The sequence below is a fragment of the Silene latifolia genome, chromosome 8 (assembly GCF_048544455.1).
Source record: "Silene latifolia isolate original U9 population chromosome 8, ASM4854445v1, whole genome shotgun sequence".
Classification (NCBI taxonomy): domain Eukaryota; kingdom Viridiplantae; phylum Streptophyta; class Magnoliopsida; order Caryophyllales; family Caryophyllaceae; genus Silene; species Silene latifolia.
Window position 1 is genome coordinate 27,836,082 of NC_133533.1, and position 17,710 is coordinate 27,853,791.

The 17,710-nt window shown below is 37.6% G+C and overlaps 2 protein-coding genes across 2 annotated transcripts; one reads left to right on the forward strand and one right to left on the reverse strand.

Annotated features, from left to right (window-relative positions):
- Positions 1–3,644: 3,644 nt before the first annotated feature.
- LOC141596648 (uncharacterized) lies at positions 3,645–5,671 on the reverse strand. The gene is made up of 6 exons (XM_074416858.1): positions 5,567–5,671; positions 5,312–5,492; positions 5,099–5,203; positions 4,436–4,509; positions 4,297–4,336; positions 3,645–4,169 (listed from the first exon to the last, which is right to left on the reverse strand). The coding sequence occupies exons 1-6, from the start codon at positions 5,591–5,593 to the stop codon at positions 3,964–3,966; spliced, it is 633 nt and encodes a 210-aa protein (XP_074272959.1). The 5' UTR covers positions 5,594–5,671; the 3' UTR covers positions 3,645–3,963.
- Positions 5,672–13,474: 7,803 nt separating this feature from the next.
- LOC141594232 (expansin-B15-like) lies at positions 13,475–15,431 on the forward strand. The gene is made up of 4 exons (XM_074414375.1): positions 13,475–13,739; positions 13,979–14,091; positions 14,337–14,533; positions 14,833–15,431. Exons 1-4 carry the CDS (start codon positions 13,580–13,582, stop codon positions 15,161–15,163), a joined length of 801 nt encoding a protein of 266 aa, XP_074270476.1. The 5' UTR covers positions 13,475–13,579; the 3' UTR covers positions 15,164–15,431.
- The last annotated feature ends 2,279 nt before the right edge of the window (positions 15,432–17,710 follow it).

Here is a 17,710-nt window from a genome sequence, read left to right on the forward strand (position 1 = left end):
CAATTTGAACCTGAACTGGGTCTTCAGAGGGATCCAGAGAGGAAAATTTGTTGGCCAAAGTAGTAGCTACCTCAGTAGCACAAGGAGTCTGAGTAGCTTTCCTCTTAGGAGTAACTTCAATAAAGGTATCTTTAGCCTGCACAGGGGGGCAGCCACTGCAGCAGGTTGTTCAACCACCTTAGGTTTATAGACTGGTTTAGGCTTATTTTTATTACACCTATCCTGAGTATGACCTAATTTCTTGCACTTATGACAATAATGAGGGACCCATTCATAGTCAATTTTCTGCAAAATCTTTCCCCTATAAGGAGTGTGCAAAGCCATCCCCTTAGGAAGTTCCTTTGACAGATCAACCTCCACCAAAATTCGAGCGAAAGCAATTTTACTCTTATTGGTAGTAGGTTCATCAGCACAAATAGGTTTTCCAACAAAGCTAGCCACCTTGCTTAAGGCTGCCTGAGACCAAAAGCAAGGGTCTAAATTAGGAAAAATAACCCATATAGGAACCTGTGTAGCAATATCTAATTCTTCAACCACAGTAGGAGACCAAGGCTTAAAAACCAGAGGATACCCATTTACATTCCAAGACTCATTTAGAATGCTATCCATATCTTCTTTAGTCAGAAAACGAAAGTAGAACCAACCACGCGAGAAATACATCACCTCAGGCGTAGTAACATGATTCCAGTGTTTGGATACCAACGAATTTAATTCCACAAGGGAAGTCTGACGACCCATAACCGTTCCCACAAGAGTGGTACTCCAATAATCAACCTCCTCAGCAATATCCCCTTCCTCTATAACAATCTCCTCCGTACACTTAACATAAGACAGAGACATACCCTTACCAGAAGATTTCAAAGCCTGCACATAGGGTTTTTTTGAAGTAGCAGTACCAGATGACAGTTTAGATGTCGGATTAGACGAACCCACAGGCGGGGGAATAACAGAACTCCCCACCGGAGGATTCGAGACCGGAACAACAACAGAAGGACTACCAGAAACCACAGAAACAGGAACAGACGAAGCAATAGGAGAAGACCTAGAAACCGGATTTAATCCCGAATTAGGTAAATTAGGGAAAGATCCAGAACTTACAATCCTAGGAGATTCAGATGGTGAAGCACGAGTGTGACGAGCAGCGACCGACAATTTGGGCGGCCGGCCCCTCGGCATGGCGGCGAAGCAAGCTTGAGTGAAACCACTCCACGTCGCGTGTATTTTCAGAGGATTTTTCGTAGAGAGAGAAAGAAGAGAGAGACGTTATTATTATTATTATTATTATTATTATTATTATTATTATTATTATTATTATTATTATTATTATTATTATTATTATTATTATTATTATTATTATTATTATCATCTATACAATAACATAAAAATGATATTTTGAGTAATTCCTTAAGTATCAAGTGACATCATCTTACTCTAACTAAGTGATCATTTAAGAACCTTTATAAATTTTCTAACATAAATATGCACTAAATTTTTCATAATCATGACTAATGATCTTGGTAACTAAAAAGACAAAATAAAGATAAATATGCACTAAAATTTTCATAACTACATGAGTAATGATTTTGGTAACTATAAAGACAAAAAATAAAAATTGGCTAAATAAACGACTATGTAAGAACCTTAAAAAACTCTCTAAGAAATATGCATTAAACTTTTCATTACTCCATTATCGTTAATGATTTTGGCAACTAAAAAGACAAAAAATAAAAATTGGTTAAATTAACTCATTAAAATGATGTTTACATCAACTCATTATAATTCATTAAAGTTTAATTTCAATAACTCTCATTATCATTAGCACTAGGAGGGTTTATTTAGATCAATTATAACCGATAACTCAAGAGATATATCAATAAAAGTCATATAATCCAAGATTATAAATAAGACCACAAAAAGGCGGGGGGACTTCCATTCACATATAATTTATTATTTGCATACTTTTGTGTAGTCTTTTACACTCTATTTAATTGGATTCTAATTTATTTTTGTTTATTTTCAGAGTTACTTACCAAGGATCTAAACGTGAAATGTCGAGGTATAAACAATTAATATTTTATTCTTTTTTACTTTTATTTCAAATATACCAAGTATTTTTGTTTCGTTTAAGTAAGTTTAATTTAGTGGTTACAATGCTCGAATATTAAAATGGAATACTAACTTAGGGGTTGTCATTAAGACAAATCAAACCATCATACAGATTTAGAAATTTTGGTGTCATTCCTCATTACATAGTTTTGACTCATATCACAAAATTTCAAAATACCCTAACTATAATATATCTCCAAGTAAAAAAGAAAATACAGAAAAAGGCAAAAAAAACTTTCACGAACAATACACCGAAAACAAAACAACAAAAAAAGTCAAACCCGTGATTTTCACGGGTCACAAAACTAGTGGATCATTATACAAACATGAATTAACCTCTTAATTAAATACATCATACTACATGGAGGATTGGTGATGTGTAGTTTTGGTAATGCAGGGTGACATTTAGTAATTCGAGGTGACATTGTGTACGTGACTTTTAAGGTTTACCCTTTTAATAATATTTATAGATTTTGTTTGAAGTCAAGTTTGGTCAAAATATTAAATCAGGTCAAGTTCAGTTCAGCTCGGATAGTTCGTTGATCGGGGCCAAAGTGTGTTCGGGTCATGTTGACTTAGGTTGGAGTAAATTTTTTAATAGATAGGGTCGAGTTCGGTTTAGTTACGGTTGGTCGTGGATCGAGTCAAATATTTAGTCAAATTGGATAAGTTGTGAGTCTGATCAGGTCGGGTGTGACATTCGGCTTTCAGAGTTAGGCAGATTTATTATAGCCTTTCTAAAACTTAAATTAGACAAATAACTTATATCAAGTATACATTTGATGATAACGAAAAAATATAATATGCTACTTTGAGTCATTGTAAAAATAATCGATGAGAGACACCTAATTTGTGCTTGATAAGCACCGCAATACGTCAATACCACACTAGTACACTACCATAATCTTAACGTATGATACGTAGGTTATCTCGACATATCTCATACACTTTAATTTATGCCACCTTCATTTCAATTTTATTGTCCTATATGAATTAAGGCGACAATATGACTAAACGACCTCAGTACATTGGTAATATACCATTAGAAATAAACTTTAAGAAAGCTTTGACCAAAGCTCACCAGAAACAAGCAGGGAATCAATAGAATTGAGATTTACGAGACTAGCCATGGTTATTGTATCCTGCAACATTTATCGAATGAAATGCAATACCATAACCAGAAGCCCCCAGTCATAACTATTAGTCTATAACAGCCATAGTTTCACTATTACATAAATTTTATGATACATATTACATTTGGTATTAATATTCAACGATATCATGTATTCATATACAATAATAATCAACACTATACACATACGGAAGGAAGAAAATATAATGAGTCATTAACGAGTAGACATTACTATAGATATATTAACTCCATCATTGTGGTTAGTATTTAATTTATTTCCTCTATACACATTTATAAAAATTAAATTAACAACTCCTCTAATTCTAATATACGACTGTCCTAAATAATTTGTTAAAAAAATTAAGCCGATGTAATGAAAGAGGCTGGGGAAGGTAGTGATTGATTGAGTGAGGGGAAATAAGAAACTCCATAAGGAATTAAACTAAAGAATAAAATGGCATCCGTATCCCCTTTTTATACAAGTATATAAGATAGGATAAGTAAAGTGTAGCTTTATCGTCCAACAATAATCAATGGTTTTTGAGCTTGACTACTCAATGTCACCAAGCACAAATCATACGGAAGTGTCAAAGATGTTTTTTGGTAACCATAAGAAGGCAGATTTTATGCAATTGAGCTGCAAAGACATTTGTCAGGCTTGAGAACCATGTCCCTCTACCTCTGCTGCTTCCGGACTGTACATGCATGTATATCTCAAAAGACGACTATAAGCAAAAAATCATAACTCGGCATTTTCCTCTGGTTTGGAGTCGGGAGCAAATCGACCTCATATTCTCCCCTTGTTTCGAGCTCAGTTCGGTCATCTCAATCCTGCGTTTCTTATTCGAAATATTGTCATTCCCTGTTTCTTCTAGATCCTTTTCAATGATACCCTCGGACGCAACCTTGGTCTTCTTAATGCTATCCAAAACTAAGCATGAAAACAACAATAAATATCAACAATGGCTTGAAAGACAGCTCCTATAACAACCCAAAAGTTCTAATAGTGTGACTTCAAAACAAATCGGAACTACAATATGGTAAGAAGGGTGACAAACCTTCCATATAACCTCTGAAGTCCTCTTCCATTTCAATCACCTTGCACCGATAAAAAAAAAGATAGTACCATGTCTATATTACAAACTTGAAGAAAGCAAAACGACCAACTTCGGCAAACCAAGATATTTATAAGCTTACCTGCTCTCCATCGCCAATAAGTTCCCATCGAAGAATGGCAAAGACAAAATGCTGAAGTTTCACAACTTTTTCTCCTGAAGGCCAAAAGTACATGTTAGTATGTTACAGACAGATACAAAGTGATTTCGCAGCCAGCCCTTCAAAAGCACCAAGCTGAACAAAATCCAAGCAGAATCCCAATATGGCGGAACTAGAAATGTCAACTGTGGCATCATTTCTAATTTACTTTCACAGTCCTTACTTATATGCCCTTGGGGTTATCTATCCAAACATCATAAACTTTAAGTTAGATAAAATTAACAATAAAATTGTGATTTGCTTATAAAGTTCATAGGATGTCACGACACTATATGAGTACGAGGATACACCATAGAATCTGAAAAAGTAGCTTTTGGCATACTTGAAAATAAAAGACGAGACCTACGGATAATTAGAAGTTAGAAACTACTACTACTTAATGTTTGGTAATGTAGCTTGTCATGGTCAAGATTGAGACGGAAACTAGATACACTTCTGACGGACAGTGTTCAGGAAACAAATAATATACTCCATATCTACAAGTCAATGAGACTACCGGCACAAGTTATTTTGAAGATGAAACAACAAAAAGCGGATGTTTTTGCATTACAGGCAAGACAAATAAGAAGGGCAGAGAGATTATACCAAACAACATAGCCAACTTGACAGAAGCCACATAGACATGATAAGGAGGATAATCTCCATCGTCAGAAATGATATTTGTCTCCCTCCAGAAATTAACAGGAAGCCCTGTGTATACCCACAAAGGAAAGGCTCAGATACAAGAGCACGACTTAACTACATTTAGCTGAAAAATATAGAACAAGGCGAGGTAAGGTTAATTTTATCAAGTGTTACCATATCCGCATTCATAAAAAGCCCACATTAAATGCTTCAAGCCAATAAAACGACTCCCTAGGGCTATCCGACGAAGCTCGGCAACTTGGATTATTTCACAGACTTCAGGAGATAACTCAAGAGATCTGGAATCGCACAATTGATAGAAAGGATCCAGTACCTTTGGCAGGTGCCTTTCCAACTGCAACCAAAGAAATTAATAAAGAATATTTCGAAACTCCAATCTTGAAGAAACCAGGTACCAAGAATACTTACCGGTGCTATCACATTTCTTAAAATCATGCATAGGCTACACTCAAAGGAACATATTATGTCTTCGTGTGAAAGACCGTCCTTGGAAAGGTAGGGAAGTCAAGGAGAATTTTGGAAGTCTGTGGTATAAATGATTTCCAGAGCTTTGGCAAATACAGGTTCATATATATTTGCTAAAGCTTCATTTTCAGTCACAGTATCTCCTCTGAAGATCTTAATCAGTAAGCGAGTATAGTCATCAACCTGCACTTGTAATAAAGAAAATAGTGTTGGCAGATAAGTTGATCCATTAAACAGCTTTGGAATCTTTGTTAGTATGATGTATAATCAATAATGTAATAATATCTGAAGTTTGACCTTTGCAATATCTAAAATTTCAATCTTGTCAACTACAGCCTTAATATCAAGGAGAATAGTATCCTGCATCAACAAGAAAAAATAAATGTAGAATGACGATAGATACAGATACTACACCTCAAAGCCAAGAGAAGTGGCATATATGGTGAAGGTACCACCAGCACTTACAGTTACTTTTTTATCATCCTCTTCTTCATAGCACTGGGGAAAAAGGATCAACAAGCAAACATATAAATACATAAATCAGTACAGCCAAGAAATAATCAAGACTGCTGTGACTAGGGAAGACAAAAGGAGAGTGAAAATCAACATGTATGACTAGAGCTTACGATATAGAGAGGAGAGGGAGTCAGAAATCTATTCTCGCAACATTGGTTATCATAGTCCTGCACAAGGAAAATAACATGAAGATAAGACATGTAGTCATAATAAATGAACTGCAATCAAAACTAGCAAGGTTAAGGAATTTACATTGGGCAAGGAAATGATATCATATTCTGTCACGAAGGAATATTTGTCCTTGTCGATCTTCTGACGGACAATTAACTTGCACACTTCATCAACTGCGAGACCCTATAAATTAACAGTAAACATAAATTAACAAATGTAGTACAAGAGGAATGATATGGGAAAATAAAGTCCCTAGAGCAAAGACAAACCTGGTCTCCCCCACACCGAAAGTTGGCTCCACAAATCATCCACTCGCTTATGCAATAATCGACGACGCCTAACTTGTATAAGAAATCCTGTAATGAAGAAAGGCGTAAATAAAACAATGTAAAAGAAAGAGCAGAGAGCAAGAATATAGAGATGAGACCTGGGGATAAAGTGAGTAAACCAAAGCGAAAAGAAACGGTGATTGCGGAGTTGTAAACATCAAGTCGTCAACGACTTTGGATACTTTCTTAAGATTTAGGCAGAAAGGGTTGGCCAAAGCCCAATAGACATGTATAACAACTCCTTCCTTGATGGCATCTTGAACATGACGAAGCTCAGAGTCCTTAACGTGTTGTTTAATCCATGGAACATGATCCTTGTCGCAAAGTTGTAGTAACAAATCATCACCAGGGTATCTATCAACCTATTGATATTTATATTGATATAAGCCCCATACATTTGACCCTATGGGCAAATTAGCCCAATCTCTTTCTTGTAGTGCAAATTCACCCCATGTCATTTTTCTCCGGCGAGAAATTGACCTGAAAATCTTGTGTGGAGTTTAATTGCACATAAGTTATAACTGATGGGGTGAATTTGCACTAAAAGAAAGAGATGGGCTAATTTGCCCATAGTGTCTTTCTCGGATATCTTATATATTGAATTAATGAAATTGGCGGCCAGCGTAAAAACTTAGTCACATTTTATGGATATGAATCGGAATTTGAACATTGTCGTTGTTGTATTGAAATTAATGAAATTAGGTTGAACAAAGCCAAGTCTTACAAACACTCTGTTATTATTATGCGTAAGTTACCACTTTGCCTAACCCTAACCTTCGGCCGCCTCGCCATCACCAACACCATCCCTTCCCCAATTGAAATTAATCATCATCCTCATCAACAATAAAAACACAACAGCAGTAACAAACTAACAACCATAATAACAATAATAATAAAAAAGGGGGAAGAAAGAGATACCCGGAAGTAAGATAGAGGCCGTTGTTTTTCAGATTCACGATTGTTCCGGGTGTAATTCCGAATCAGAGTTATGACGACGTAAGCTTGTTGAATGATGTCTTTGCTTGACTCTTCCTTTCGCTCTCTCCTGTAAAGATGAACAAACTGAGGGCTCGGCTTGGTTCCGAGCGTACTCACTCCGACGCTCAAGTCAATAAACTTAAAGAGATAAGTTGTGTGTTACTTGGCAAAGTATATTGTAGAGAGATAAGGGAGTTTATACCAGATTATTAGTGAGTTTTAGGATAGTTTTCGGATGAAATTTGGATCGTTTTCTCAATGAGGATTGAGGAGTATTTATAGACTTTCACCTTTTATCACGTAGTGGCCAAGTGGCCAAGTGGCTAACAGGTGGAAAGACCGCTCTACCCTCGGCCGAGGGACCTATGGCAGGCCGGATGGCCTGGTTGACTCCATGCCGAGGGGACTGGATGTGAGTACGCGGATATGCCTCCCGGCTGGCTAGTTGCCTAGCCGAGACCCAAGTGACAGGCCGACAGGATGCGTCGGTTGGGCTGTCTAATACGTTGACTTGCTGTCTTTTGGCTTTGACCTTGCTCAATATGTTGACTCGGTCAGCGGGTGCAAAATATGCCCCATCAATTTGCCCCCAACGTAGTCTATGCCGTGGTATGGACCTTCGATGAGTGTTGAGCGTATTCTGCGCAAGCTGAACTTCTTTCCCGGCCTCTTCTTCCTCGGCTTGGTTCTGTTCAGGCCGTACCATATCCCCCATCCACATGGTTGTGTAATGGACATCCGATGTGGAAAAGAAAATGGCGCTGGCCGAGACCAAGGTTGAGAGTGCCGTGTGCTTTTGATTGCCCTACGGTCCGCCAAGCTTGGTTGATCAGCTGGCCGGTGGCAAGTAGATACCAAGGAGCGTGTCGAAGAAGATTTGTAACTGTATGTCGATTGACATTCCGTGGCTGCATGCTTTACACGTGGCTTGGCATTGGTTGGTGGTAATCGCAAAACTGGCTAAGGTCGTCGTCCCCCCTCGCCTTGGGGGGCCTTGCCCATTTCTGCCCTTCATTCTTGCTTAGGGCAAAGACCTCGGCCGGTGATTTGACCAGGGGGTGAGACCGCTGTACCGCTTATGGGTGTATGGTCCCGAACTCCCCGGCGCCCGCCGAGTTTACATTTCCTATTAAATCTCTCAGGCCGTGACCTATTCATGTCACGGCGTCCATTATCAACGTTGTCCCGGCGGCTCTTCCTCTCTGGGTGCCAAGATTCACTGTGGCCTACCCAGGTCTTGTGATAGTCCTCCACCTTTACGGCTCGATCGACCATCTTTCTGGCGGTGTCTAGGTTGAGGTCCTCGCACTTGATCAGCTCGTTTTTGAACTCGCCTTTCGGGAGGCCTTTCATCATCTGCGAAGGCCACGATTCGGTGTTCACTCACGGATCTGGCTGAACTTTGCGTCGAACCTCTTCACATAGCTTCGAAGGGACTCGTCCTCCCCCTGTCGGATAGTCAGGAAGTATGATGTCTCCACGGCCCTTCTCTTATTGCAGGCGTACTGGGCTATGAAGTTGTCTCTCAGGTCGGCATAGCAGTATACAGAGCCGTTAGGTAGCCCCTTGTACCACTCTGAGCCATGCCGTGGAGGGTCGTTGGGAAGACTCGGCACCACACCTCATCGGGTTGCTCCTATACCGACATGTATGACTCGAAAGCCTCGGCATGGTCGGTTGGGTCGCTATCCCCTTTGTATGATAGGGGCGGCAGCTTCAGTTTAGTCGGCACAGAGACTTCGAGGACATAGGCACTGAGGGGCTGTCTGACCACGTGCCGAATGACACGCGGCGATCGGCTCCTCGCAACCCTAGTCCGGCTTCCCTCCATATGGCGGGAAGGGCTTCTTGTTGTCCGACTTTGGAGAGTCGGACTTCTTTCATTTCTTCGGGGGTGGCCTCGTTATTGCCGCGGCGACGCTGTCCTCCCGCGAGTGGGGGATGGACTTTGGTCTGCTACTGGCACCACGGGCTCCGCCGGCGTCCTTGCATGCCCAGCTCCTTGTATTACTCCGGTCAAGTTGTTCGGAGTCACTTTGTGGGCCCTGGTCACCCGTGAGGGCGCGCGCCCGCCTCGCCGTGGACAGGGGGTAACCGGCGTACCACCCATCGAGGTCCAGGAATAGCTTCAATTTGGTCGCATCGACCACATGTCCCATGTGACTTGACTTGGCCGGTCGGCGGTGGTGTTTCTGGCTCTCTCGGCATCCCGTACTTCACCGGCTCAATGACTCGGCCGGTGGGGGACTGCCCGATCTCAGAATTAGGGAACGCGTCATCCTGGTAGAATGCGGTTTCGTCAATCACAATTACTTCTTGTTGTTTTGACATCCTCTTAGCTCTTTGAATGGTTTTTGGTTGTTTTTTTTTGTAAGGTAGGTGACCAGCTTTTAGTATGAGTTCCCACAGACGGCGCCAATTGTTCCGGGTGTAATTGCGAAGCAGAGTTATGACCACGTAAGCTTGTTGAATGATGTCTTTGCTTAACTCTTCCTTTCGCTCTCTCCTGTAAAGATGAACAAACTGAGGGCTCGGCTTGGTACCGAGCGTACTCACTCCGACGCTCAAGTCAGTAAACTTAAAGAGATAAGTTGTGTGTTACTTGGCAAAGTATATTGTAGAGAGATAAGGGAGTTTATACCAGATTATTAGTGAGTTTTAGGATAGTTTTCGGATGAAATGGTGATCGTTTTCTCAATGAGGATTGAGGATTATTTATAGACTTTCACCTTTTGTCACGTAGTGGCCAAGTGGCCAAGTGGCTAGCAGGTGGAAAGACTGCTCTACCCTCGGCCGAGGGACCCATGGCAGGCCGGCTGGCCTGGTTGACTCCATGCCGAGGGGACTGGATGTGAGTACGCGGATATGCCTCCCGGCTGGCTAGTTGCCTAGCCGAGACCCAAGTGACAGGCCGACAGGATGCGTCGGTTGGGTCATCTAATACGTTGACTTCTTTGTCTTTTGGCTTTGACCTTGCTCAATATGTTGACTCGGTCGCGTGGTGCGAGAATATGCCCCATCAACGATGATAGTAGACGAAGGAGGATTCCATCGTAGACTCCTCAATAAATACCTTGGAAAATATCTTACTATATAACTTAGAAATCTCATCCTGCGATCGCCCATCGTCCATCATCGCATGACTAAGGGTTTTGAATTTTTTGGTTGAATTTTGGCTTGGTTTCAAACGATTTTACCCTATTTATGTAAGACGGATATTGTATAAAATATAAGACGGATTTGCATAATAAATAAACTAGTTTAGATCCCGCGCAATGAATGCGCGGTATTTATAGAGTTTTACTTTTGTATTACTTGATAATGCTAAATTAATACCTCACTAATTTTTTCATATTTCATGTCATTATATTTTGTTATGCGGAAAAAAAAAATTGAACTGTAAAATTATTCAAGAGAACTGAGTAAAATTGAACTACAAAATAATAGTGGTATCTAATTAATTATTCATTTTGTCGTTATTGTATATTTTTTTGAGAAAAAAATAAAAATTGAAAATTAGTCAAAGAGAATTGAGTAACATGCTGAAATGTATTTTTTAAAAACTATTTTTTATATCACAAAGATAATGATTCCAATTTATTAATTCTCTCATTTATAGTCTTGTTTATACATAGTATGAGTCAAGTCATTCTCAAATAATAGCATCAATAAAAGATCTAATAGTTTATAGTGTTTTATTATTTATATTTTATTTAAAATACTATAGTTTAATGTTTAGTGAAAATTATAAAATTTGATGAAAAAGTTAATATTTAATGAAAAAAATTATATAATGAAATACATTATAATTATTAATTACTTTATTTAGTGAATAAAATTAAATTATCAATAGTTTCCTTATTTATAAAGATGCTTTTTGGAGGGAAAATTTTGGAGTTCACCTATTCATTTAGTAAATAGGGGATTTGCTATTCATTAGATGGGTAATAATAAGGGGAAAAAAAAGTTGATTTTATGTAATTCATGTTATTTTATGTTATTATTAGGTGACTTTCTATAAATTAAAGGGGAATTTGCTTTTCATTAGATGGGTAATAAGGGAAAAAGGTTGTTAAGGTTTCTTCACAGGACAACTCGGGGTTATTACGTGACGACTAGAGTTGGGGAGTGAGCAATTTTAGAGTTTCTAAGGGGGCGTTTGTTTCACGCATGGGTATGGGTTTGGAATCAGAAATCATACTTGGGTGGTATCGAGTTGGAACTCCATTCCTCATACCTTGCGTTTGTTTCAATTGTAAGCGGTATGGGTTTGAACTAAGTAAAAGTTGAAATATGTAAAATCCAAGACTTTAATTAATAATTTAAACATATTAAATCATGAGAATAAAGATTTAATCAAATAATATAAAATATTTCATTTTCAATATGTTATAATATTTATTTTCACATTTTTGTTAATCATAATTTGATACTTATGGGTATCAATCTCATACCCACTCCCCTCCTTGGGTATGAGAAACCCATACCTCATGGGTTTAGGGTATGGGTATGAAACCCCCGAATTCGCCAAACAAACACTTGGTATGAGTTTGGCTCATTCCAAACCCATACCTCATACCTCTAATGAATGAACCAAACACCCCCTAAAGAAAGGGGGTGGAGACTGGAGGGGCATGGGGCTAATTAAAGAGCTACTTCCGTTGTGATTTTGTGAAGGTTAAACAAGCGAAAGATGGGGTGATTTTAGAGGTACTCAGAGGAGGGTTTAGGTAGCGCTGGATTTCAAAGACCTCCAACAGCTCCATGGCAACAAATGATCTATCTTGGGTAAAATGCTTATTCGTGATATAGTATGCTTATTTGAAAAAAAAAAATATTTCTGTTTTTTAGTTTTTTGAGTAACATCCCTTCATTTTTTTAAAAAAAAATATCAGTGGTACTTTCATAAAAACAACAAAGCATGACCATAAGTTTTTTTTTATTCCGTCAAATTTCGTCAACGTAGAACCACTCATAATAAACTCTCCCTTTATTTCAGAACTCGAATCCAAGTTATGTAGTTAAGGTAGCATAAACACTTACTAATTAATCTAATTGGTCATGACTGTAGACCTGGCAAATCGGGTCACTCGGGTCGGGTATGAGTCGGGTCAATTTGGGTTTTAGGTCATATTCGGGTCAAGTAAGCTCGGGTCATTTTCGGGTCTTGGGTCAGCCTTTTCAAGTCGGGTCATTCGAATCTGACCCATTTTATCAGGTCTAGTCATGAGTATCACAACTAAATTGTAAAATCATGAAATAAATAAATTAATCCTAAATCCCAAAATTATGCAAAATCAAAGGAGATCAATTAATAGCAACAAAGTCAATGTATGTATGGACTAATTTCCTAATTTGCGGCTACGGTTGTTTAGTTTTCATTTTCACCCCTGCACAGTGCACACATCATATGTAATCAATTCATCATGCCATGTTATTCATGACTATAGCTCCATTGCTCAAATAGTTCAATCTATTAGAATAACAAAAACACATTTTATAACGGCCACATGCAAGGATTAAAATACAACTCCTTTATTTCGATTATATATTTATCTATTTTATTTATAAGTATCTTATATATTTGTTTATCATTTTATATTGAAAATAATTTTGTTAGGTAATTTGACAATTCAGATAATAACGTCGTTGTCCACTTGTCACTCAACAATACCCCGATTCCTGAATGTCCCCATCTCCTTAGTTTTTGTGTTAAAATCAAAGATAAACAAATGACCGTACCGGGACGAAGGGAGTAAGATGAATGATACACTATATAAATTTAACATTTTCACGAGGACTTATTCTAACAATCTTCCCCAATTAAAGGCTTAATTTCGAATATGGCACGTTCATCAAATCTTTTCTTACTCTATAAATACTATCAATTTTCTTCACTCAGATCATCATACTTTCAAGTACGGCTTACCAATATTATTTTCTTAATTCCTCCTTATCTACAATGTTTCTTAGGTTACTAACCTTCATTGTTCTTATCCAATGTTGTCAATGTTTCAATCCTAAACTATTGAATGCATCAATGTATGCTCAAAGTTATGGTTCCGGCTGGTCTCTGGCTGAAGCAACGTGGTATGGAGCTGCTAATGGCGCCGGAAGTGATGGTATGAAGTAAAAAGAAAATGCTACTCCAAAAATATTATTATATATTGGTGTACCTATTAGTTTTGTGTCTCTAATTAACTTCAATTAATCATATTTTATTATTCCACAAAACTTAAATAAGACCGTTGTATACTTGTATAACGTATAATAACTCATTGCTTTACATCGTGCACCTTAATAATAATACTCCGTAATCTGTTTTAAATCTTAACTATAAATACGTTGGATGCAAATATAGGTGGAGCTTGCGGTTTCAGGGATACCGTAAATAAATATCCATATTCTTCCATGATCTCTGCCGGAGGACCTTCAATTTACCAAAACGACAAAGGATGTGGAGTTTGCTATGAGGTAATAATGTCACATTCATAATTTCATACATACATCATACATGCATGAAAGCATATGATCCATTATCATTAACTCGTATGCCCCCGCTATTTGTTTATATATTTCATTTTAAGGTGTCACATTCATTTGTTTACTTTTCGATTTTAAAAATGTTTTTCAAGGATAATTTGATTATCCACAAGCTTCCACGTCTGCTTGCTTATAAATAATCCCTTTCACTTTTCTTGATCTTTGAGCCAAAACAGGTAAAATGCACGGAAAATGAAGCATGCTCAGGAAATCCAGTGACAGTAACAATAACAGATGAGTGTCCAGGGTGTACTAATTCTAATTCTGAAACAGCCCATTTTGATCTAAGTGGTACAGCTTTTGGAGCCTTGGCGAAATCCGGCCTTGCTGATCAGCTTCGAAACGCTGGAGTTATTCAACTCGAATATAGAATGTATGTAAGCAATAACGTAATTTACAACTACCAGTCTCATAGAAAACACGGAGTATTACAAAATATACATCAATGTAACATACATGACATAACAATATAACATTATACTTATATAATACATAGAGTAATAGTGAAACGGATAATACTCGTCGGTAATTAATTAATTAGAAACACATGAGCGTATACTTACGTAATTGATTAACCTTAAGTTTGACTTATATAAGACCACTGTATGATACAACCTAATTATTGTTGTTATACGACAAGCTAATTTAAGTATAATTATTGTTGGGGTGCAGGGTAGAATGTGACTATCCAGGAGTGACAGTACAAGTAAGAGTCGACCCGGGATCAAACCCATATTACTTGGCAGTAGCAATAGAGTATGTAGAAGGAACCGGTTTATCGAAAGTGGAGCTCCAAGCCCAATCAAGTAATGGATGGATAAACATGCGTGATTCATCGGGTGTAACTTGGGCCGTAAATACTGGAGTTGTTCTTCAACCACCTTTTTCTATAAGGTTGACTGAAGAGCAGTCTGGAAACACTTTAATCTTGACTAATATAATTCCTGTTGGATGGAAAGCTGGCCAAACTTATCGTTCTCGGGTTAATTTTAATGGCAATTAATTAATAAATTTAATTAATTGCTATTATGAATTAATTATTTCTAGATTGTTATGAATATGTTGAATCATGAACTTACTTGTGAGTTGTCTATATATGTAAGTGAATGGGTGAAAAGATAATAACTTTCATTCCATTCTGTACTCTAATAGGTATGAACATCCGATCCATTACTCTGGATTTAAGACAGAAGTATTTGAGATATCGGGATGATGATAAAGTTGTTTTTGTTTTGTAATTTCACAAAAAAAAAGTGATTGTATTACTATATATACATGAATGTCTATATCAATGTTAATCGAGAGGTAAAAAGATGCATTGAGCTATTATTACTCCCTTTGTTGTTTTAAGAAGATGAATCTTAATAATAAACATGTTCTATGAAGTTTATAAAGAAAATATGGTATGTATACCATGAAAAATTATACATATTATTTAAAAGTCTCCTAAAAAATAAAGGTGAACAACTTATTACTGCTCGTAAAATAGTATTGTCATTGAAATTTAACTAAAAGGTATTGTACTTTGATTACAAAGACTAGTATATATTTAAGAACATGCATGTATTCGTATTTAATTTTTGTAGAGAAATTTAAAGTCGATAGAAACTCCCATGCGTGTTTAGTTTACTGTGAGAAAACGAAATTATATCGTATATATTATATTTGACATATATACGTTTAAGACGAATATACAATCTTAACTTTTGAATAAGAAATTATTTTTATCAATAGAGCCAACAAATTAGATAAATTTTGTAATATATTCTCAATCCTACGAACTAGACCGACCAACTTCGACAAGCAAACTCAAGAATTCAACTGATCATGTGCAAACGTTACATCTTACGTGCATAATTACAAAATAAAAGTACTTTTTTAACTACCAATAACCTCCATTAACGGCCATTTTGAAACATTAAATCTTAATAAAAAAATTCAAGACGGTACGTACCTAAATCTTCTACGCTCACAAACAAATCAACGGAGCTTTCATCATAATCAGCTTACCGTAGATTTGGGGTCAATTATTTCTATGGTTAGAAAAAAACGACCAAGAATATTAAATTTCAAAAATGTGGGATATCCCATCATTTCTCCGTTATCCGTCTCAATCATTTGTATACATATAAAAAAAAATACCCTTATATAAAAAAGTATTTGATTTTATAAAAAAACGGTATTGTAAGATCAGGTTATCTTATGTTATTATTATACCTTTCTCCTAGTGGTTGTAATTCACTTTTTTTTTATGTGAATAACTGAATACTCCGTATTATTTATCAAAGTCGTTCTTATCATATGAACATAATGGTTACAGAGTGAAAGAAGTATATTCCGTGAATATTAATTGATCAGTGTTTTACAATATATACTCAGCTAATACAGTGTGAACGTAATCACAATATCGATATCTAAATATATACAATATATTTATTTACTAATACACCCCCGCAGTCAAAACGGGAGGAGGTCGAACGCTGAGACTGGAGCGAAAGAAATTAAATAGATGGCGTGGGAGACCCTTCGTGAAAATGTCGGCATATTGATATGGCGAAGGGATATGTAACACGCGAACACGTCCAAGTTGCACCTGTTCTCGAACAAAATGGATGTCAAGCTCAATGTGTTTTGTGCGTTGGTGTTGGACGGGATTGCCGGAGAGGTACACGGCGGATATGTTATCGCAGTAGACAAGAGTGGCAGTACGAATTGACATACGTAATTCAAGAAGTAGATTGCGAAGCCAAGTCGTCTCAGCTACTGCATTAGCGACACCCCTATATTCTGCTTCGGCACTAGAACGGGAGACAGTAGCTTGTCGTTTAGAAGACCAAGAAATCAAATTGTCACCCAGAAAAACACAGTACCCGGAAGTGGAGCGACGGGAATAGGGACACCCGCCCCAGTCAGCATCAGAATAAGTCGTAAGAGTATATGACTTGGTAGCGGTAAATGTAATACCATACTCCATAGTCCCTTTAATATAACGCAAAACGCGTTTCAAAAAATGCATATGGGGCTCACGCGGGTCATGCATAAACATGCAAATTTGCTGCACCGCATAAGTAATATCAGGACGAGTAATAGTAAGATATTGAAGTGCACCTGCAAGACTTCGATAGAGAGCGGGATCAGCAACAGGAGGGCCTTCGGAGGCACTCAATTTGGCCGAGGTGTCAACTGGGGTTGCCGAGGGATTGCAGCCAGTCATGTTAGCTCTCGCAAGAATAGATTTGGCATACTGTTCTTGAGTTAAGAAAAGACCTGTTTTGGACCGAGTAACAGTGATACTGAGAAAATGGTGGAGAGCTCCGAGGTCTGTCATAGCGAATTCATGTGACAGAGATGCTAAAATTTGCTGCAAAAAACTTGATGATGAAGCAGTAATCACAATATCATCGACATAAAGAAGTAAATAGGCAGTGTGATACCCTTGTCGATATATAAATAATGAGGCATCGGATAGGCTGCTTCGAAAACCTTGGGACGTAATAAATGTAGCAAAGCGATGATACCACGCCCGGGGGGCTTGTTTAAGACCGTACAA